The 23,862-nt window shown below is 44.1% G+C and overlaps 1 protein-coding gene across 1 annotated transcript in view; it reads right to left on the minus strand.

Moving 5' to 3' along the window:
* The window catches only part of JPT2 (Jupiter microtubule associated homolog 2), an 89,156-nt gene extending 67,004 nt beyond the window's left edge, over positions 1–22,152 (minus strand). The window contains exon 1 of the mRNA XM_082262259.1: positions 22,034–22,152. Within this exon, the coding sequence (XP_082118385.1) occupies positions 22,034–22,089 (56 nt within the window). The 5' untranslated portion in view covers positions 22,090–22,152. The remainder of the gene's footprint in view (positions 1–22,033) is intronic.
* Positions 22,153–23,862: the final 1,710 nt, after the last annotated feature.

Consider the following 23,862-nt stretch of genomic DNA (forward strand, 5'->3'; position numbering starts at 1 on the left):
CCAAGGAACGTCGCACCAGATCGTACCAAGCCCAGTGAGGCCATTCCGGAGCCACTAAGATGACCGAAATCCCTTCTGCCTCGATCCTGCGTAGAAGTCTTGGCAGAAGCTTTAGAGGAGGAAAGGCATGAATCAGACAATACTGACCCCTACTTGGGCACCAGCGCGTCTGTGGCATCCGCCAGAAGTTCCCTTGACCGAGCCACAAACCTCTGTACCTTTTTGTTAAGCTGACAGGTCCACCTCGGGAGACACCGCTGATGAAACCCCTCCGGATGAAAAGGACAACTCCCTGTGGTCAAACCCCTGCCAAATTAGATAATCCACCTGCCAGTTTTCCACCCCGGGAAGGTGTACGGCGGAAAGGGCTGGAACTAACCGTTCTGCGGACCTTAGAAAGCTGACTACCTCCAGAGCCTCCAGGAAGCTTCTTGTGCCCCCTTGATTATTGACCTAAGCCACAGCCGTGGCATTGTCTGATTGAATGCGCACTTGACAACCCTGAAGACAATCCATCCAATGATCCATGAGAATGAGTTCCAAAGGCATTGATCGGGAGCCTGGACTCTCCCAGCGTCCAGATCCCCTGAGCAGAATGCTTGCCGAGGATGCCTCCCCAGCCGGACAGGCTGGCATCCGTGGTGACCACTGTTCAATACAAGGGGAGGAAGGATTTTCCCAGCCGAAGCGCCAGAGAATGAAGCCATCATATCTAGGACTCCTTCGTGCCCTGACTCAGCCGGATCGGTTTGTCCAGAGACAGCAGTGTCTTGTACCAAGCAGTCAGAATTTCCCTTTGCATGGACCTCCTATGTCGAACTGTGCAAACAGAATCATCTCAAAAAGGTAGATACCATCTGGCCCAGCACCCACATGCAAGTCCAGAGAGATGACCCTTTGTTGGACAGCAGGAGGGGTGAATTGCAGCCTGCAATTCATGGAGTTTGTGCAGAGGAAGGAGCACTCTGGCTCAGGCCGTGTCCAGAGTCAGGCCCAGATAGTCCAGCTTTGTGGATGGAATCAGAGCAGACTTCTGAAAATTCCGAATCCAGTCGAACTCCCGCAGAGTTCGTATTGTGATCTCCTGGTTTTCCACCAGAGCAGGAGACTCTGCTCACATAAGGGATGGAGGTGTGATCCACCAGCCATGTATTTTTTTCCTTTTTTTTTTCCGATCTCCCTTTTTTATCATTTATCTATTTGTATATCCTCTTTTTTTCACAACTCCAAGGTTTCACTCCATTCTGCTAAGTTTATTTTAAGTACAATAATGTATGCTGACATTGGCTACTTGGCAGCGGTGTTGTCCGTGGCTCCGCCTGTCCTTGGGAACTGCGATGCCCTCCGCCCGCCTCCCTCCCCTCCCCCTCTGACCCAGTTGAGCGGAGGTGTGTGTATTGGGGGGCCGCCGCAGCGCATGGGCGCCACGCATATCTGTGCGGGAGGTGACGCCACCCCTGGCGCTGGTGTCCTGTCACGCCGTCTCCATCTGTGCTCATATGGGGAGGCTGCACCTGGCGACTGTCGGCTTCTAATTTTCTAAGCACCAGTGTGACGCTGGGTGTGAACCCTGTGTCTGACTCCTGCCAGGTATGCTTCCCTTCTTGGTATACTTCCCCATCTATCACTGCCTTACATCCTCGTCCACTGTCTCAGTGGCCGCTATTAGCTGTAACTATGTGAGAGCTTCTCTTCACTGACAGGCATGTATCTCCGCTGACAAGGAAGAGAAGCTCTCACATAGTTACAGCTAATAGCGGCCGCTCCGCCCGCCCCCGCCCCCGGTGTCAGCTCAGTTCTGTTCTCATTCACACATAGACGTGCTGAGCTGACAGGGAAGAATCACATTAGTTCTCTCTATACCGGCCGCTCGCCCCGCCCCCCGACCTGGTATGTCCATTCATAATGCACAGATCGTAGTAGGGACGTCATTGAGAGGCGGTGCCGCCGGCCAGAGGCGGGACTTTTGAATGCAGGACGCTGAGGCAGTGGGGGGAGATGGGGGGGAGCTGAGGCAGCTTACCAATGATATTAGTATTATGCAGCATGAGGGGGTTAATGTTTTGTCACTGCTGGTCACTCATCTATTAGTGATTGACCAGTGGCAGGTAATTAACCCCTTTGTGCTGCATTAGTGCAACCAGTATCAGTGTTAATTAACACTGGTTGCACTAATGCAGCACAAAGGGGTTAATTACCTGCCACTGGTCAGTCACTAATAGATGAGTGACCAGCAGTGACAATATATTAACCCCCTCATGCTGCATAATACAAATACCATTGGTAATTAAATTAACCTATTGCCAACCCATCACAGTACATATACTGTGACAGGGTGGCAGCGACAGGTGTACGTCGCTGCCTGTTTTTGGTGTATGCCCCTCTTCTATCAATTTTAAAACATTTTTTGGGGGAAAAAGTCATTTTCGGTTTCGGTTTTCGGCCAAGGGCATCCTGCATTTTCGGTTTCGGTCCAAAATTTTCATTTCGGTGCATCCCTACTAAATGTATTTTTACAAAAAAATCCCAGCAAGTTTACAATTTTGTGTTGGGCCTCATTTATAGTTGTCTTGCACACCAATACCATTTATAAATGTTCCCTATCACAGCAAATTTTACTTTTTGAGTTCAGTTTACTGCAAACTTTGATGATGGCATAACAGTAATGCTAGTACTTAGTACAGTAAATACACCTGCTTTGCTTTAACTTAGGACAAGGAATGGGGAGGGGGGGGGGGGGTCTGGTTAAGGTTACATACTAATAGGTTGAATCATCCCCTTATGTCTTGCACTGAGTCCAGCTGCAAGATTTCCCCCATTGTACCTCGCAATCCCCCCCCCCCCCCCCGAATCAACCACAGAAAAAAAAAAGAAAAAAAGATGTCAGTCAATTGGCTTTGAATGCATTTTTTGGCACCTAGAACTAAATAAGATAAGAAAAAAAAAAAAAAAGATAAGAGTGTTCACTCTGACTTTCATCTGCTGTCCATGAGCACCTCAACAGTTGGATTACTACCCTACAATATACAGGAACCATTCTATGACTAGACAGGTTAACAAGGGCTTAAGTGCAACTTCCATGCTGTCTAGGCTCTAACAAAGTGTACCAGGGCAATATAGACACATGACCCTTTGTAAATATTGTTACTAAAGACTAATGTCTCTACTTCTCAAATGGAAACAAAGCAGACAGCTTGATATATTGTGAAGCTCTACACTGCCTGACTCAGAAGTCCATTGTTGACTAAACTGCCTAATGGAGGGTCCTACAAATTACTGCTATACAATATACAGTACATAGGAGCAATGAGGTCACTATAAATGTATACAGTTGTGTCTGTACTAAAATAGCCAAATTCAAACACCCACTGCCCACTTTTTAAAGCAAACAGGTATAGGGCTGAAACAAGGAATCAATTAATCGACAAGTAATCCATTATGAAAATATGAAACTATTTTCATAATCGATTAGTTGGTTAGCTGATTAGTTGGCCTGCATACAGAAAGCATTATTTGTTTACATATGAAGAAATACAGTGAAGCACACATGCAGCTCAGTACACCATCCATACATGTCAGTATACACAGTGCAGCACACATACAGCTCAGTACACAATTCATACATGTCAGTATACACAGTGCAGCACACATACAGCTCAGTACACCATCCATACCTGTCAGTATACACAGTGCAGCACACATACAGCTCAGTACACCCTCCATACCTGTCAGTATACACAGTGCAGCACACATACAGCTCAGTACGCCATCCATACATGTCAGTATACACAGTGCAGCACACATACAGCTCAGTACACCATCCATACCTGTCAGTATACACAGTGCAGCGCACACACAGCTCCGTACACCCTCCATACCTGTCAGTATACACAGTGCAGCACACATACAGCTCAGTACACCCTCCATACCTGTCAGTATACACAGTGCAGCACACACACAGCTCAGTACACCCTCCATACCTGTCAGTATACACAGTGCAGCGCACACACAGCTCAGTACACCCTCCATACCTGTCAGTATACACAGTGCAGCGCACACACAGCTCCGTACACCCTCCATACCTGTCAGTATACACAGTGCAGCACACATACAGCTCAGTACACCCTCCATACCTGTCAGTATACACAGTGCAGCACACACACAGCTCAGTACACCCTCCATACCTGTCAGTATACACAGTGCAGCACACATACAGCTCATTACACCATCCATACCTGTCAGTATACACAGTGCAGCGCACACACAGCTCAGTACACCCTCCATACCTGTCAGTATACACAGTGCAGCACACATACAGCTCAGTACACCATCCATACCTGTCAGTATACACAGTGCAGCACACATACAGCTCAGTACACCATCCATACCTGTCAGTATACACAGTGCAGCACACATACAGCTCAGTACACCATCCATACCTGTCAGTATACACAGTGCAGCACACATACAGCTCAGTACACCATCCATACCTGTCAGTATACACAGTGCAGCACACATACAGCTCAGTACACCATCCATACCTGTCAGTATACAGTGCAGCACACATACAGCTCAGTACCCCTTTCATACATGTCAGTATACACAGTGCAGCACACATACAGCTCAGTACCCCTTTCATACATGTCAGTAAGTGCCTGAGAACTCATGAAGGTGAATGTATGAGGAGCAATGCCTCATGGGACATGTAATCCTGGGCAAGAAGTGAATGGTTCTAAAGGCAGAAGTTTTTTTACCTTGCTATAGGGGCACTCTATACTATATTTGCAGCTTGCTATTGGGGCACACTGAAGGCAGGAGGAGCCAGAAGCGTCGGTGGGGGACCCCAGAAGAGGAGAATCAGGGCTGCTTGTTGCAAAATCATTACACAGAGCAGAGAAGTATAACAGGTTTGTTGTTAAAAAAAGACTCTGTGCAGGGACGATCAGCATCTAAACCCAGAGAAGGTGGAGGCTGATAGACTGGAGGTAATATAAGGCATTACAATTACATTTAAAGTAAAAAAACTTTTAGCAGTATTGGACATCATTTAAAATTATCATATCCATAGAAAAAAAAAAAAGGCTCAGCTTTTAGTACTACTTTAATATAAAAGAATTATATCTCCCTTCATATAAAACTTCATGTCTGACGCCTAGTTAAAATGCCCATATATCCTACTTCTGGTTATATATATATATATATATATTATATATATATATATATATATATATATATATATATATATATATATATATATATAGATTACTTTCACTGTTTCAAAGTATAAATGAACCCCTTACAGTAGCGATTATCGACTCTTTTTGTACTATGAAAGGGTAACTTTCGTTTTTTTAACCCCCATTATGCCCGCTGATACAAAACGTCTTAGGCCTGGCTCACACCTATGCGTTTTTTGGTGCTTTTTACAGAAACGCACTACAGATCATTTACCATGGTTTCCGTTGACATTGGAACACGTTCAAATCTATTCTTTTTTCAGCCGCTGCGTATTTGGAAAGGGTCAAGGACTTTTTTTTTTTTTAAAACTCAAAACGATGCTTTTTTGGTTCAATAGACATCAAAGGAGAACCTGCAGAAAAGAATGTATTGCTTTTTTGGAGTGATTTGCGGTTTTTAATCTGCCCAACAACAAATTTACCCAAAAAAAAAAAAGCATAAAAAAATGCAAATCGCGTGTGCAAAAAATGCATAGCAAAAAGCACAGCAGACACCGATCAAAAGCAAACTGAATAGGTGTGAACTGAGCCTTATGCTTGCCATACATGCAGTGCTGTATCTTGGCCTAGGCCAACAAGGCCCAGGCCTAGGGCGGCACTTTGCAGGGGGGCAGCAAAAAAGTGGGCACTGATAAGCTTCACTGATGGGGCTGCATTGATATTCTGTACTAATGGGCTGCACTGATGGGCACTGATATGATGCACTGATAGGCTGCACTAATGGCCACAGACGGGGCTGTACTGATGGCCACTGATGAGGCTGCGCTGATGGGCACTGATATGATGCACTGATAGGCTGCACTAATGGCCACAGACGGGGCTGTACTGATGGGCCACTGATGAGGCCACCCTGATGGCCAGTAATGAGGCTGCACTCATAAGGCTGCACTGATGAGGCTGAACTCATGGAAACTGATGGGGCTGCACTGTTGGCCACTGAAAAACTGGTTGTAGTCTGTGGTTTACACATAACAGGCGGGTCATAAACACGAAGGTGTGTGGCCTTTACAGGAAGTGGTGGGTCATATTTAAATTAGGGGGTGCCCAAGTTTAGTCAGGCCTAGGGCAGCACAAAACCTAAATACATCACTGCATACATGTATCGATTTTTGGACGAGAATATTCATAGGAAAAATCTTTGTACATTCGCTGAATGAAAAGAATGTTGTTTGAAAATTTCACTTGCTTTTAACATTCAGTTTTAAAACGAATGTCATTTCTGAAGGAAAACCACATACACTGTCTGAAAATTCCTTTGACGAAGAAGTTTTCTATTCTGCTCCTTCTAATTTTCCTGTCACTGGTTGAAAACCAATGTCCATTTGATCCCACTAATGATTTGAAAATCAAACAAACACACTCTCTGTGTGCGGAGACAGGTGTCAGAGCCCCACTGCTCTCTATGGGGGAATTGGATGAGAGCGAACCGCCTGTCCGTTCTCATCCAATCCTATCCGATCTGATCCCCTGAACAGATGGAAAAATAGGGTTTCCATCCGTCCGGATTTCACAGACAGGATCGGATGCGGGTGTCAGCGGACATGTCTACACTGACATCCGCTGCCCCATAGGGATGCATGGAGGATCTGATCAGATCCGCCTGAAAAACTGACAGGAGAATCTGATTGGATCGTTCGTGTGAAAGGACCCTTATAGTATATACAGAATACAGCTGCAAGAAAAAGTATGTGAACCCTTTGGAATGATATGGATTTCTGTACAAATTGGTCATAAAATGTGATCTGATCATCATCTAAGTCACAACAATAGACAATCACAGTCTGCTTAAACACACAAAGAATGAAATGTTGCAATGTTTTTATTGAACACACCATGTAAACATTCACAGTGCAGGTGGAAAAAGTATGTGAACCCCTAGACTAATGACATCTCCAAGAGCTAATTGGAGTGAGATGTCAGCCAACTGGAGTCCAATCAGTGAGATGAGATTGGAGGTGTTGGTTACAGCTGCCCTGCCCTATAAAAAACACACACCAGTTCTGGGTTTGCTTTTCACAAGAAGCATTGCCTCATGTGAATGATGCCTCGCACAAAAGAGCTCTCAGAAGACCTACGATTAAGAATTGTTGACTTGCATAAATCTGGAAAGGGTTATAAAAGTATCTCCAAACGCCTTGCTGTTCATCAGTCCATAGTAAGACAAATTGTCTATAAATGGAGAAAGTTCAGCACTGCTGCTACTCTCCCTAGGAGTGGCCGTCCTGTAAAGATGACTGCAAGAGCACAGCGCAGACTGCTCAATGAGGTGAAGAAGAATCCTAGAGTGTCAGCTAAAGACTTACAAAAGTCACTGGCAAATGCTAACATCCCTGTTAGCGAATCTTCAATACGTAAAACACTAAACGAGAATGAATTTCATGGGAGGATACCACAGAGGAAGCCACTGCTGTCCAAACAAAACATTGCTGCACATTTACAGTTTGCACAAGAGCACCTGGATGTTCCACAGCAGTACTGGCAAAATATTCTGTGGACAGATGAAACCAAAGTGGAGTTGTTTGGAAGAAACACACAACACTATGTGTGGTGAATAAGAGGCACAGCACACCAACATCAAAATCTCATCCCAACTGTGAAGTATGGTGGTGGGGGCATCATGGTTTGGGGCTGCTTTGCTGCGTTAGGGCCGTGACGGATTGCTATCATCGAAGGAAAAATTAATTCCCAAGTTTATCAAGACATTTTGCAGGAGAACTTAAGGCCATCTGTCTACCAGCTGAAGCTCAACAGAAGATGGGTGTTGCAACAGGACAATGACCAAAAGCATAGAAGTAAATCAACAACAGAATGGCTTAAACAGAAGAAAATACGCCTTCTGAAGTGGCCCAGTCAGAGTCCTGACCTCTACCCAATTGAGATGCTGTGGCATGACCTCAAGAAAGCGATTCACACCAGACATCCCAAGAATATTGCTGAACTGAAACAGTTCTGTAAAGAGGAGTGGTCAAGAATTACTCCAGACCGTTGTGCACGTCTGATCTGCAACCACAGGAAATGTTTGGTTGAAGTTATTGCTGCCAAAGGAGGTTCAACCAGTTATTAAATACAAGGGTTCACATAATTTTTCCACCTGCACTGTGAATGTTTACATGGTGTATTCAATAAAAACATGGCAACATTTCATTCTTTGTGTGTTATTAGTTTAAGCAGACTGTGATTGTCTATTGTTGTGACTTAGATGATGATCAGATCACATTTTATGACCAACTTTTGCAGAAATCCATATCATTCCAAAGGGTTCACATACTTTTTCCTGCAGCTGTATCTCTTCTGTCTGTTATTCTCAGAGTGGATGAGAGATTTTGCTTCTTTAGGAGAGGAGGAGGAATTTTCCCAGCTAAGAACACCCTCCTGCCTGCATGCCTGAGCCAATGACAGATCGATTCCAGGAAGTAAATGCTACAAAACCACATTTTTTCAAAGTGATTTCTCAGATAAAATAAAGCATAGAGACTTGGATGAATGGGTGAATTTGCATTGAATTTTAAACATAAACTAAAGCCCCATACACACACACCGATCGTCGGTCCGTCTTTTGTCCAGGGCTGTCTTGTCTGTTGAAAAGTGCAAAAGACTGCACACGAATTTTGCTTCCGTCGGGCCACTCTGCCATAAAGCCCCGACTGGTGGAGGGCTGCAGTGATGGTTGACTTTCTACAACTTTCTCCCATCTCCTGACTGCATCTCTGGAGCTCAGCCACAGTGATCTTTGGGTTCTTCTTTACCTCTCTCACCAAGGCTCTTCTCCCCCGATTGCTCAGTTTGGCCGGACGGCCAGCTCTAGGAAGGGTTCTGGTCGTCCCAAACGTCTTCCATTTGAGGATTATGGAGGCCACTGTGCTCTTAGGAACCTTAAGTGCAGCAGAAATCTTTTTGTAACCTTGGCCAGATCTGTGCCTTGCTACAATTCTGTCTCTGAGCTCTTCAGGCAGTTCCTTTGACCTCATGATTCTCATTTGCTCTGACATGCATTGTGATCTGGAAGGTCTTATATAGACAGGTGTGTGGCTTTCCTAATCAAGTCTAATCAGTATAATCAAACACAGCTGGACTCAAATGAAGGTGTAGAACCATCTCAGGGATGATCAGAAGAAATGGAAAGCACCTGAGTTAAATATATGAGTGTCACAGCAAAGGGTCTGAATACTTAGGACCATGTGATATTTCAGTTTTTCTTTTTTAATAAATCTGCAACAATGTAAACAATTCTGTGTTTTTCTGTCAGTATGGGGTGCTATGTGTACATTCATGAGGAAGAAGAATGAACCTAAATGATTTTAGCAAATGGCTGCAATATAACAAAGAGTGAAAAATGTAAGGGGGTCTGAATACTTTCCGTACCCACTGTATATTATATATATATATATATATATATATATATATATATATATATATATATATATATATATATATACACACACACACACACACACACACACACACACACACACACACACACACACACACACATATATATATATATATATATATATATATATATATATATATATATATATATATATATATATATATATATATATATATATATTTTTTTTTTTTTTTTTTTACTTTCGGCTATAAAACATTCCCAATAATTTTTAAATATCAATTTTTTTCATAAATTTAGGCCAATATGTATTCCGCGATATATTTTTGGTAAAATAAATCGCAATAAGAGTATATTGATTGGTTTGTGTAAAAGCTATCGCGTCTAAAAACTAGGGGAAAGGTTTATGTCATTTACTTTTTTTTTTTTTTTTTTTTTAAATAGGAATGGTGGCGATCAGGGATTTTCTTTGCAAATATATGAACCAGAGTGTATAATTACAATACATAGTAAAAGCCGGTCCACACTAGCGCGACTTGTCAGCCTGACAAGTCGTGCTCCCTCGCGGTCCATTAACCGCTACAGGAGCCGTTCTAATAGGAGCGACACAAGTCGCTCCGACTTAGAAAAAGGGTCCTGTACTACTTCAGGGCGACCTCGGAGCGACTTGCATAGACTTCCATTATGTGAAGTCCCTGCAAGTCGCTCCGAAGTAGTAAGGAGTCGTGTCGCCTTAGTGTGAACCGACTCTAAGAAACAACATGTGGTAACAACAGAAATAAACAGGAGCATGTCTGAAGCAATTCTGTATAGCATAGATCACAGCATGGTAAGTAAGTACATATACGTAGAACAGTTCGTGGAGATACGGATCTCTAAGGCATAAAGAGACAACAAAAAATAAAGTGCAGTTGCTTCTGTAACAGCAACATCCGCTTCATCCCCCTTCTTATTTTAGGATGAGTGTGAACGAGTAGAAAGAGGAATAAGGAACTAGAAGCACGAGGGGCAGGCAAGAAGGATAGGAGGAAGAGGGGAGGGGGGAGGACTGGTGTGGGCGTGTGTACAAGGTTTGCCAGGTACCTAAACTCTCATGGTCATGTGCCAACATTAGACACTAGGTGCCCCAGGACATAGCAAGTTTTGTCCTCTATCAGAAAGGACAAAGTCTGATCATATTTTCCCTGTGGTGTTGTGCTGACAGAACCAAGTCTTCCATTTTGTTGACATCTTCAATTTTGCGAATACAGTCGCTAATGGTCGGAGAGGACTGGGTTTTCCAGTACAATGGTATACAAGATTTGGCCACATTCAATATATGGAACAAGACCAATTTTTTATATTTTTGTAAGGGGATATTGGATACATGCAGCAAGAAAAAAAAGCAGGATCATTAGGAATCACAGCGATCAGGGATTTTTAGCGGGACTGTGACATTACGGCGGACAGATCAGACACCCAACACTTTTGGGGGGGGGGGGGGGGACCAGTGACATTACTACAGTAATCAGTGCTAAAAATATGCACTGTTACTGTACTAACGACATTGGCAGGGAAGAGGTTAACATCAGGGGGCGATGGAAGGGTTAAGTGTGCTCCTAGGGAGTGCTTTCTAACTGTATGGGGGGATCGACTGACTGGATGAACACAGATTTGCGTTCCTAAATAGGAGGAACACAGGATCCCTGTGTTCATCTCTGACAGAACAGCGGTCTGCCTTGTTTACATAGACAGAACACCGTTGTGTCTCCATGGGGAGTGATCGCATCTGCCGGACATGCTGATTGGCTCCTCCTCTGGCCAATCAGCCTGCTGAATCTTTGTATACTAAGCAATAAAAAGAAAAGAGAAGGCGCCTGGCCCTTTAAATAAAAGATTGTTGAACCTGCTGCCCTTTTAATTGTAATAAAACAATAAATAGGTATATATCATAGGTAAAAAGGCGCTGGTAATCTTAATATATCACGTGTTATAAAAATTAATAGGTGATTTAAAGTGTAATATATGTGATTAAAAATTGCTACAAATATATATATGATCTACTATTGGTGCAATTAGCAAAGAAAAGTGCATACCAGTGCAATTTCAATTCAGAAGTGTTTGTGCTTCTCAAAGTAAATTAATCCACAAAGGTGTGGATCAGTGAACCAATAAATAGATATATAAAGAATTCCATACAAAAATCACATAAGAATATATAAAAATATAAATATATAAATGTGCTCCAAGTAGTGTTTAAAAGTCCAGGCAATAGCATGCAATCAAAATTGTGCTTGGTGGATTCTTATTAATCCCTTCACAGTGCTCCAGGTGCTGGGATGTGACAACCGTCAATTAAGAAGTGCTTGTGCTTCTCAAAGTAAATTAATCCACAAAGGTGTGGATCAGTGAACCAATAAATAAATATATAAAGAATTCCATACAAAAATCACATAAGAATATATAAAAAAGTATAAATATATAAATGTGCTCCAAGTAGTGTTTAAAAGTCCAAGCAATAGCATGCAATCAAAATTGTGCTTGGTGAATTCTTATTAATCCATTCACAGTGCTCCAGGTGCTGGGATGTGACAACCGTGGCCTCTTACCAGCTAGCAGCAGGTCACAAGGACCCCCAACGCCTGTGATCCCTTTATTGGGTGGATCAGACCTCTCCTCGATTGCTTGGATCTCTGGCTCCTATATTACTCGAGTTGGACCATGTAGTCCCCCCATACACATAAAGATATAGAAGAACAAATAGCCTCCAATAGTGAAATACTGTTTTATTCTCCAAAAAACACACACTATAAGGTGACAATTAGCCTCTTACTATTTGTTGTGCCCTCCTGGCACTGGGCAATTCGGCAGTACAAAATCGTTTTTTTGGGTCTTAGGAAGATATTCTCCGGGGATCTGCAGCACCCTGTATCTCCTTTCCCCCTTTCTTTGTATTGCAGCGGTGGATGTGTATCCCAGCCTCTGTTCCGAATGCCTCTGTGTGTTACTTCCGGGTTAGCATTGACAACAATGCATTTCGCTTAACGAGCGTCCTCAGGCAGTCACCTCAAAGTAAATTAATCCACCTTTGTGGATTAATTTACTTTGAGAAGCACAAACACTTCTGAATTGAAATTGCACTGGTATGCACTTTTCTTTGCTAATTGCACCAATAGTAGATCATATATATATTTGTAGCAATTTTTAATCACATATATTACACTTTAAATCACCTATTAATTTTTATAACACGTGATATATTAAGATTACCAGCGCCTTTTTACCTATGATATATACCTTTGTATACTAAGGCCCCTTTCACACATACGGTCCGTTTGTCCGTTTTTCATCCATCCGTTGACGGATGAAATAACGGACATCAATGCATCTCTATGTAAAAATGAAAAAACGGATACATTTTGAGGTGAATGAACTGATGAACTGAACGGACAGTATGTGTAAAAGGGGCCTAAAAGTAGGGAGACTTCCCTGTTGTCAGAATACACTGATCAGCAATGCTGGCTATAGCCATCAGTGCGGATCGAGCGGCAAAAATCTGACAGGGCGGCTGTACAGAAGTCGGTGGGTAGATTGACTTCTGTGCAAACACCCTGCCTATACATTAATCTAAATTTGGCTGGTCCCTGCTGAACCAGCTACATTTCCATCCATGATTGGCTAGCTTAAAGAGGAGCTCCAGCCACCTATAAAAAAAAAAAAAAAAATCAGCAGCTACAAAAAGTGTTGCTGCTGACTTTAAAAAAAAAAAAAACAAACAGCCACTCACCTGTCCCAAGGTTTATCGTTGAGCTCACCCCAGCCGTCTTCATCCCTCGGCATCTTCACTATGGGCACCCAGCTGTGACAGCTTGTGGCTTCACAGCCAGGTGCCCACTGCGCGCATGGCGTGGCGCATCCCGAATTGGTGGATGCAGTCTACTGGGACCTGTTAGTGTCTCAGAAGAATGAAGGGGGGAGGGAGAGCAGGAACCAAAGTTTTCCTAGTGCCGTGGCGCTCAGAACAGAAGTGGGAGCGGGTACCAGTCAAAATCGAGTACCTGCACCCTTCCCCCCCCCTCACACCACTCCTCAAGAGTGCCAATTATGCAAGAGGAGTGGGGGATGAGTCCCTAAAGCGGAACTTCCCCTTTTGGGTTCCGCTTTAACTCACCATAAAAAATAGATTTCAACTCTCTTCCAGATGTAACATATACACCGGCCGACTCTGCCAACAGTTTTTTCACGCAGTTCACATTTTACCATCAATCCGCCACACAATTTACAGCTTATTTCACCAGCTCAGGGAAACGTCACTTAACATACCACAGTTATTAGATGAATGAAGTCTGATCCTACTCATTTTGGAGTGATGATTGCTATACACATGGATGACCTTCAACTGTAGAAGACACATACAGCTAAGAGATCTCAATCAAAAGAAAAAAAGATCACAGACTGTATAAAACAGCACCACCAAATTTTATGGTTCGCTTTTTTTTTTTTTTTTTTTGTTTGGTTGTTTTTTTCCTCAAAGTGGAGTTCCACCCTGGGAAAGTTTTTTTTTTAATAAAAATACCCCCGGGACAGTCAGGGCTAGTGCATTCCACAATGGATAGCCTCTGAACTGTCCCGGGTTGCACTTACCTTTTAGAAGAAATACTTACCTTGAAAAAGTATTGTCCAGCGCTGCCATCTCAGGTGTGGGCAGCTTGAAGCCAGTGTGTCCTCTTCTGTGTCCTCTTCCGTCTTCTTCGGTCCCACAATGCACTGTACCGGCCCCGCCGTCACTTCCGGTGCTGCAGCGTCATCCCTGCACAGCTTCTGGGGATGCCCAGAAGCTGTTTTGCAAGGTATGACGGCGCCTGCACCGGAACTGACGTCGGGGCCGGTGCAGGCGCATTGATTCCTGGGAGCGATGACGTTCAGCGATGACATTTAGCTCCCAGGAGTCATTGCTAGCCAGGAAGTGACGGATTGCTGTCGCCGCCGAGGGGAGGAAGAGGAAGTAAGGTGAGTATATTTTCTTCTAAACCAGGTAAGTATAAAAAAAAAAAATTGCATTTATCCATTTGTTTTTCAGGTGACCCGGAGCAAGAAGATGGAGGTAAGTTTTATTTTAGGGTGGAACTCCGCTTTAAATAATACGAATGAAGAAAGAAGGAAGAACACAATGCATGGGGGACACATTTCTTTGGCTCTGTTCAATCTCTTATCTTCCTACACATTCAGTATTTTCATGACAGATGATTCAAACAGAACCAGTCAGGTATGGGCACCTGAATCTCTACTACAGTAGACAGTCTTAGCTCTCAGAAATGGGCGTTAGTGCTGTTATTCACTCGTGTTTCCTCCGGTCAGAGCAGATAGTAGAAGGCTGTAAGGGGTCATTCAATCTGTAACTGAAGCTTGCCCACTAGGCCAGAAGCCTCAGCACCATAAGACCTTCTCAAAATCCCCCAAATGGGGAGGAGAAGGACAGGGCTTACCAGCCAGGGGTTTCAGGAGCCGACCCCCTACAACTCCAAGGGGGCATGATCCTGGGAATAAAAAAGGGAACCCTCTTACCCAGGTAGAAGGCCAAGGCAAGACAAAGCAGGCGGACCTGCATCAAGGGGGCCTGCTGACCAAATGGCCATTCTGGGCGGTAGGAAAAATCATCTAAACTGAGGGTTGAAGGGTTTTTTTCACTGTTTTGGCTTGCGTTTCCTGTAAAGACGGGAACCAATCATCTTTCAGGGTTGAGGAAATAGGTGGTTGGGACCGTTTTATGGTCCCCTTTAGGTTGAAACAGCAGCCAGACAGGGCTGTATACATTCTGCATCAAACAAACTGTATACATTCTGCAGCTGTGATTGGGGACGCACCGTTTTTTTTTTTTTTTTTTTAAAGAGTATCGATACTTTTTCTTTAGTACTCGCCGATACCCATTATCAATATCTGCCACAACGGTTTTGTTTACACTTCAGCTGTCAGTAATGGTACAAAGCATTGAAAAGTTATTTACAAAATGAACAAATTCAATTTTGCATAGCCAAGCCTTTTTTCTGCCTAGTGTCCTACTCTTGTAGGGGGGGGGGGGGATGAAACCTTTGGTTCTGAATATGCAGAGCTGTGCCCGTCAATGAATGAAAGAAAAAAGTTAATTATTAATCACTTATAAAATAGAAGTGAAAAAGAAAATGGGGGCACCTGATGAAGAACAGGTGCCTGGAGCGCCCCAAGAAGAAGAGAATCGGGGCTGCTCTGTGCAAATAGATTGCACAGAGCAGGTAAGTATATGCATGTTTGTAATTTTTATTTAAAAAAAAAAAAAAAAAAACACACACATGAGGGTTTACAACTTCTTTAACACTTCAGCTGTCAACAGTGGGCAGTGCTGCAACCATGTGTAATGCATTGGTTTGCAGTGTGGTGGTGAAGGCTTTTCAGGTTTGAGTGCCGGTTCACGTATATGCGATGCAGGAACCCTGCGAATCCACTGCAGGTTCTCACATCGCAATCAATTCGCAGACAGTTCACACTGCCATATGCGAATCGCTGGGGGTGTCAATACAAAGTTAACGACACCCCCAGATCAGTTCGCATATCGCAGTGCAAACTGTCAGTTCGGACATGAATCGGATTACATAAGAGTAAACCACCATGCAATCGGATTCTGCTGCGGACCCAAAAAAGGGTCCTGTGCTTGTTGTGTCCGAATCAAATTCATCCGTACAATCTGTATGGCTGAATTCGCATCGCACAGACATCACGTGATTTTCAGAGCAGTGCACTCCGAATCATTGTCTGTCATCATTATAGTGTGAACCGGGACTAATGGCGGTGAGGAAGCAACTTAGGTCACCTATCAGCTGCCCATTAACCTTCCTCTGAAAAACAATCCATCGCAGATTGCATTTCAGGGGGGCAACAGGGGCTGCGGTAAGTGTGAATAATCCCTTAGACATATACAACATTAAAGAATAAGACAAGCTATGGATGAATGGGACAAGTCATTACCAGTTTTATAAGAATACAATCCTCTCTTGGGAGATGGTACGAAAGCACATTCTAGATGGACTGGGTTTGGACCTGCCTGTTATTCCTGCATGCCCCTCCCGTGCCCATCCCTAGATATAAACTGAGTGTTCTCCTGCATTAGCTCAACACAGCCAAACGCCTCATACCTGTTCATTGGAAGACCCCACGCATCCCTAGTGAGGCAGACTAGCTGCGAAAGGTGAAAGAGATAATGGAGGCTGAGGATTGGGTGGCTGTGTGTAGGGATACCCGGGATAGGTATGACGCTACGTGGACGCAGTGGTGGCTTTACGCCCCCAATTCGCCTTGGGTATCCTCGAGCCTGGACCTGGCCCTCTTGGCCTTGGCCGATCCCACATTTCAACAGCTGGTTCAACAGACTTCGAACTTGCCTTAGACCTGATTGCAAATGTTGCTGGCTGCATTATCGCTGGAGCCGGGCGTGGACACTCTTTGTTTGAGCCTATTGGCAGAAACTTTCCCCTTTTTGTGTTTTAAGTGTTTTTCTCCGGGTACTACGATACCGCTCGCCCTGAGGCGGTGGGCCTGGATCGCCCGTTATGCTGGAGTTTTTGATAAAATTTGATACCTGGGGGCATGGGGTTCCCCTCTACCGTCTCTTCGGAGAGGGAGCTATGGGTCGAATGGGGCCGAATGCCCGGACCTAGGGGAACCCTGAAGCCAAACTGGCTTGGGTTGGGCCTCTACCCGGGGGGGGGGGGGGGGGGGCGCATCTTGCTGAACTTGGTTGCACTTATGTCTATGCTTTTTCCATCGCCACTTTGCTGAATTATGTGCATTATGCCCTCCCTTGTCTCTTTGTTATGTTTCTTCTTGTATCTTACAGTTGTTTATTTGCGGAAATTTAAAGTTTAAAATAAAGATTATACAAAAAAAGAATACAATCCTCTCCCTAAACATCTCTTCCAGTAAGGTTACTGAAATTCAGTTGGAAAGTGGAAGTTCTAGAATGCTGTGGAGACAGAATTAGTTTAGAAATGAAAGTGGATATCTCTAGCAGTGACTAGACCTAACTGAAAAGAGCCATGTCATGTATAAATATAGACCGGCTGATTACTATTGCAGGATAAACACATTGCAGCAAATTGCGACCCTTTCATGTGCGTCAGGCCACAACCAAAGCAGTGCCGAGACAAAACCTCCAAATAATTACTAAGCTGGGCCTTAGCAGCCTGCACACAATGCAAATCACTGTCACATCATACCAGAGAAAATGATCGGCTTTGTATGTCTGCGGGCCGCAGTCACGATCTGACATCTCCCAGCTGACTGCTGGCCTTCAGCAAAATTCATTTGCAGAACACGGCACATGTTCAGACCTCGCAGACTCGCTGCTAACATGTGGATTGGGGGCTGGGCGGGGGGAATCTGGGCATATTTCGTGAGACTACAATGAATCATATTACACCTATATAGTGTGATATTATCAGTACGCTGTCCAATCGCATGCAACAATTTTCTTATGTCGCAGCAAAAAAAGCCAGACTACATCTGATGCAACCAAGCTATTTAACCACTTGTTGGAGGTGGCTTTGCTTGGAGCAAATTGCTTTGAAGGTTAAATGAAGTATCTGCCAGCGAGAGGTTAAACTGCACTGTAGTGTGTCAATAAAATTAGCCATGTATCATCGCTGTTTCATCAGAAAGGATGCTCAGCCTAGGCGTGGTCTTGCAGTGCTGATAAAACAATGAAATCAGGAGCGGCACACAATAATTAGACCCCTTCTGCATACATGGCACGGCCACACACAAGGACCTTTCTGGATTCTGTAATCAAAGACCAGGAGCTCAGCCTGATCCTCCTCATCGCAAACCTACAGCAGAACAAAGCCTGCTGGAGTCAGATGCACCTCCTACATAGGGGACAATAGTCTGGCAAACGGCTGGAGGGGACACACCTCGCTGCTCCATATAAACGAGGGAGAAAAGTCACCATATCTAGAACAATGTATGAAAGAGAGCTGTGCTGGGAGTGACACATAGACTGCAGACGGGGGATGACAGCACATGCCGAGCTTAGCACAGCTGCAGACCGGCAATCTGCGATGTGGAGGACCAGCCAGACGCTAAGCACAGCTCACATCCATACATCCATACATGCAACACACCAACCGTCCCTAGAAAGTCAGGAGGCCGGAAGCTTGCTTTACCATTGTCAGTCAAACAATGAAAATCACTGTTTGGATTCTTGTAAACGCATCTTTCCATCAAAATGCTGATGGGTCGCATCAAAATGCCGACAGGTCGCACCTTTCCATCAAAATGCTGACCGGTCGCATCAAAATGCCGACAGATCGCACCTTTCCATCAAAATGCCGACAGGTCGCACCAAAATGCCGACAGGTCGCACCTTTCCATCAAAATGCTGACAGGTCCTGAAGCCTACTAACCTACATACACACATTCTTTCCTCTTCAGTATTGCAGAATCCCGTCCATCTATTCACATCTAATAAATGTATCATGTACTGAGGGAGGATAGTGTAGTGGTTCGCTCGCAGACACGGCAGCACACTAAGCCCTTGTTCACACTGCGATGCAGAAAACGCAGCGTCTCCAGAAGTGTGTGGCGTCCATGCAATCTGCTGCGGGTGTCAATGTTAGACTAAAGACACCCGGAATAGCCTGCAAAACGCAGTGCGATTGCCAGAATTGGATTGCATAAGTGTTCACACCCATGCGATCAAGTGCAGGGGGGGGGGTGGTCTTGTGCCATTTTGGTGTGGCTAGAATGCGATTTGAGGCATATAAAATGTACTGACATCGCATGTGATGTGCAGAGGAATGCGACGTCCCACAACGCATAGTTGTGAAGCCAGGCTAAGGGTACTTACACACGGTACTGATGTTTGAACATCCGTATTCCTGGCCAACATTTCCTGCATTTTTTCTTTTATGGATACAAACGGACACGAACAGAATAAATTCTAGCTCTATTGTATTTTAACCTCTTCAAATTAACATTTTACAGGCGCATGCGTGTAGAATACTGCCCGGCAACTCACATTTCTCTATTATTATTTTTAATCATCTATATGCAGTGCATGTTTATGTGCCTGTGTGTATGGGGACATTAAAAAACAATGGGCTGCATTTTGATCAGAAAAAAAAGCCTGTATGCCTATATATATATATATATATATATATATATACAGTTTTTAGGCAGCAGTTTGCAATGGGCCTGAGCCTTCGTTCACATCGCATGCAGTTTTGAATTCTGATAAAAATCGCACGATTTTAAAATCACGACAGTGCGACTTTGAAGACGTCTGTGCGACTTCATGCACAGATGTCTATGCAAGTCACACCTGGAACCGCCAAAAGTAGTACAGGAACTACTTTTTCAAATCGATGCGGCACCACACCGATCTGAACACTGCCATTGCCAGTAATAGGGTGCAACTTGACCTGTCAAATCACACAACAGGTCGCTCCAATGTGAACGAGGGCTTAAAATTGCATTACCTGCTCCCTATTTTTATTTCAAAGTATCCAACATACACTAAGGAACCTCATTGTATTATTTATAGTTACTAAGGCTGGCCATACACTATACAATTTTCTTATTCAATTTCCTTTAGATTTACCTTCAACTATGTAGTGCAAGGGCCTGCCTGACTGCATACACATTGAAAGTGTTTAGGTTTGACCCTATATTACATGGTTTTGGTAAATCTAAAGGAAAGTTGAACAAGAACATTGTATAGTGTATGGCCAGCCTTACTCCTAGTGCATCAGTGCCACTAGTTAATTAAATTTCCACTGAGGGAGTGTGCACTGCAGAGGTCACATGACCAGTGACATCAGCAAAACTTGGTCTACTGATTAAATAGTGTATGCCCCTCCATCCCATGCCCACTCACAGCAGCTCTACATCTTCCTAAAGCAGTCGTCTTCAAACTACGGCCCTCCAGTTGTTCAGGAACTACAATTCCCATCATGCCTAGTCAAGTCTGTGAATATCAGAGTTTTACAATGCCTCATGGGATGTGTAGTTTCACAACAGCTGGAGGGCCAGAGTTTGAGGATCCCTGTCCTAAAGCATGCGTGCAGCCCAGACGACCTCCCCAATCTCCCGACAACGTAAGAACAAAGTATACGTATGCCGCTGAAGCGCGCCTGTAAAAGGTGGCTCCATGGGACCTTGCAAGGTAGTGGAGTCACCCATCAAGATGGAAATAGAGAGTGACAGGCTGCAGACAGAAATGAAATAACATACATGATGAGTGTTGTAGTATGCAGCTACAGATCACATTTCACACGGAGGACCTTCACCCCCTTTCTTTGTCCCCTCTAAACTTTTCTCACTGCATTATATTTAATAAAGAAGTAAACTCCTGCATCATCAGGAGCTGGCAGTCTCATCCAGGTTCTTGCAGCCCCTCCCCCCCAAGAGGACGCATCCAACTCTTCTACATTGCCCCCAATGCCTTCTGAGATATGCGGTATGGTATGATACGGGGTGGGGGGGCTTCAGGCAGCACAGCGATGGCAGATGAGGGTGATTCACGCCTGCTGCTATAATCGCTGCCCCTCTGAAAAGAGATTCACAGCAGAATGTCTGATCAGGGGGTGACATATTGTCTCCTCACTGTCTGCTTTAACCCCCAACATGCCAACCCACTATGGTGCCACATCCGTGTGCATTGCATGCCATCGCCATGCAGTGTGCCTTATTCACTTCAATGGGTGGTGTTCGGCGGGGGAATCATGTGGTTTAGTTTTTGGAAAGCAGAGCAGCAAGATTGCGGCACAACTGCCTGATTTTACCACCACTCGTCATCTGTGTGAATGAGACCCTTGGGAACCCAAAGTATTGATTAAAAAAAAAGAAGCAATTCTTTAACATGATGTAATAGAAGGGAGGGCGGAGGTCTCCTTTAATGACACCTTAAAGCCCAACTCCAGCCAAAACCGCTCTCTTCTTTAGATCAGGCTCTCTCTAGGTTTCCATGGTGATCGGTGTCCCCATTGTGGTGATTTACTCTCACTTCCTGTTCCAATGACAGATATGTTTCCAAACCCCATTTTTATCATTAGAAGGAAAGGTTTGTCCCTTTTTCTGGGTAACATTCCAGGTTGTCACGGAGACACTGGATGAGGGTAAATCTCCCCGGCGGTGTCACAGACATTTCATCGCTCCCATCATAACTGGAAAGCGGTTCTGGCTGGAGTTGGGCTTTAAATGTTGGAGATGTCAGAGAACCCATCCAGGATCATACAGATGCAGCCCTGGACCCAAGAGCTTGCAATCAGTTTTAAGGAACCCCTCTCAGATGATGGCACACATATGCGGCCTGGTGAACCACAAGTGACAGCAGGCAGGGCGCTCATATCTGCGCCATATATCCCCCCCGGAGTGTATAGACACAGCCGGGGGTCCACCCTCCTCTGCTGGGTGTACGGAGCTCCCAGGCCTCGGGTCTTACCTAGAGCTGGGCTTGCTGTTGGCCTCCAGGCTCTGGTAGTTGTGTGTGGAAGTCATCTCCGTACCGAGCTCCTCTCACCAGTCACTACACGTCCGTACACCGAGCCAGCCGCGACTGAATGCTTCACTACAAGGGAAAGCCCCGACCAGCGCGGGCTGCCGCAAGATTTGCCTCCACGGCTGTCTGTCAGCGCTCTCCGCCAATCACCGGCCAGTCCCTGGAAAACCCGCCTCCTTCCATTGCCTGGGTGTGCAGTCCAATGTCTACAGAACGTCAGTCATGGCATTTAGGATTTCCTGATTGGATAAGAGGCGGGGCAGAAACGGGCATATTACCGCCCCTGCAGGAATGGCGTAAACGGATTGGTTGTGCAGTACCTGCCCCTGGTGAGAACTGGACGTGGTGACGTAATGGTGAAGCGAGGATGAAAGTTCTCTGCTGACTACATTCCATATGGAGGAGGAAATCAGAAACAGGCACTGGGGTCACCGGGAGCCGAGGGTGACTCCAATCACACAGCCTGGGGGGAGGGGACACACAGGACTACTAGTGAAGGGAGAGAAAAAATGGTTTATATAGGAAGGGGAGATGTCACCTGAGGCTGGCCATACACTGTACAATCTGATTGCACAATCTCCATTGCCATACATTCTACAATTGGACATGTGCGGGTCGTTTCATTCCAAATTAAAATTTGGAAGAATTTTTCATTATTCGGATGTTACAGTAGTAAGGAATTTACACAAATCCAAAATAACTAAACAAACCCAATTCAAATCCAATTTGAAATGTTTTTGAATTCAAATAGTTTTCGAATATGAATTTCCAAATAGAATAAAATAGAAAATAAAGAAATAGAAAATAAAGAATAGAATATAAAAGAATAGAGTAAAAAAGAACAAGATAGAATAGTAAATAAAAGAATAGAATAGAAAATAAGAAAAGAAAGAATAGAAAATTCGAAGAATATAGTAAAACAGAACGAAATAGAATAGAAAGTAAAAGAACAGAATAAAATAGATTAGAAAAAAAATAGGTCTTTGAAAACGCCCAGTAGGTGGGCGAAACGCTTTGACGCACTTCCGGTACGGCTCTGACGCATTGTCACTTCCGGTCTTACTTCCTGGGTCAGCAGTGGAATGCACGCTATCTAGCGGCGTCCACCATCTTTTGTATCCCATACATTGCATTTTATTCGATTTTGAATTGTGAGTATGTTTTTTATCATATTGGGGCAATAAATTTGTATAAGCATACTACACTATAGGCGGTCCTTTTGTCTTTTTACCTTGGGGTCCACGGAGGAGACTTGGACCAATTCGATCTAAGGAGACATTAAGGAGACACTAGTAGTCCTGTGATATGCTCAGAAGGAGGCTGGGCACAACATCTATACTGATATTTCAAGCGATATCTACCTATGGTTGCGGTGAGTAGGGAACCAAGAGGGGTCACCTGTCACCTTTGAGCACCTTGAATAGAATACCTGCACTGGAGCACTTCTTTGGATTTTAGCCACTTTTTTATAAGGACTCATTATCACTTATTTTCTATGATATTTATGCCAACTTGTTCACTTTATTTTTATTAAAATTTACTTGTTAAGATTTTTTATATGCTAGCGCTGTTTTAAATTTGACCACCTACTTTTATCTAAGCTTTTACTTAGACATACAGCAGCTGCAACAATTGAATATATTTATTTATTTATTTTACCTTATTGGCACTAATTTGTATCTATTTGTATTCACTTTACACCATTAGCGTGGGTTTTAATTTATAATTTATAGAAAATAAAGGACTAGAAAAAAAAAATAGAATAAAAAAAA

This window comes from Pelophylax lessonae (assembly GCF_965119305.1).
Source record: "Pelophylax lessonae genome assembly, chromosome: 6".
Taxonomy (NCBI): Eukaryota; Metazoa; Chordata; class Amphibia; order Anura; family Ranidae; genus Pelophylax; species Pelophylax lessonae.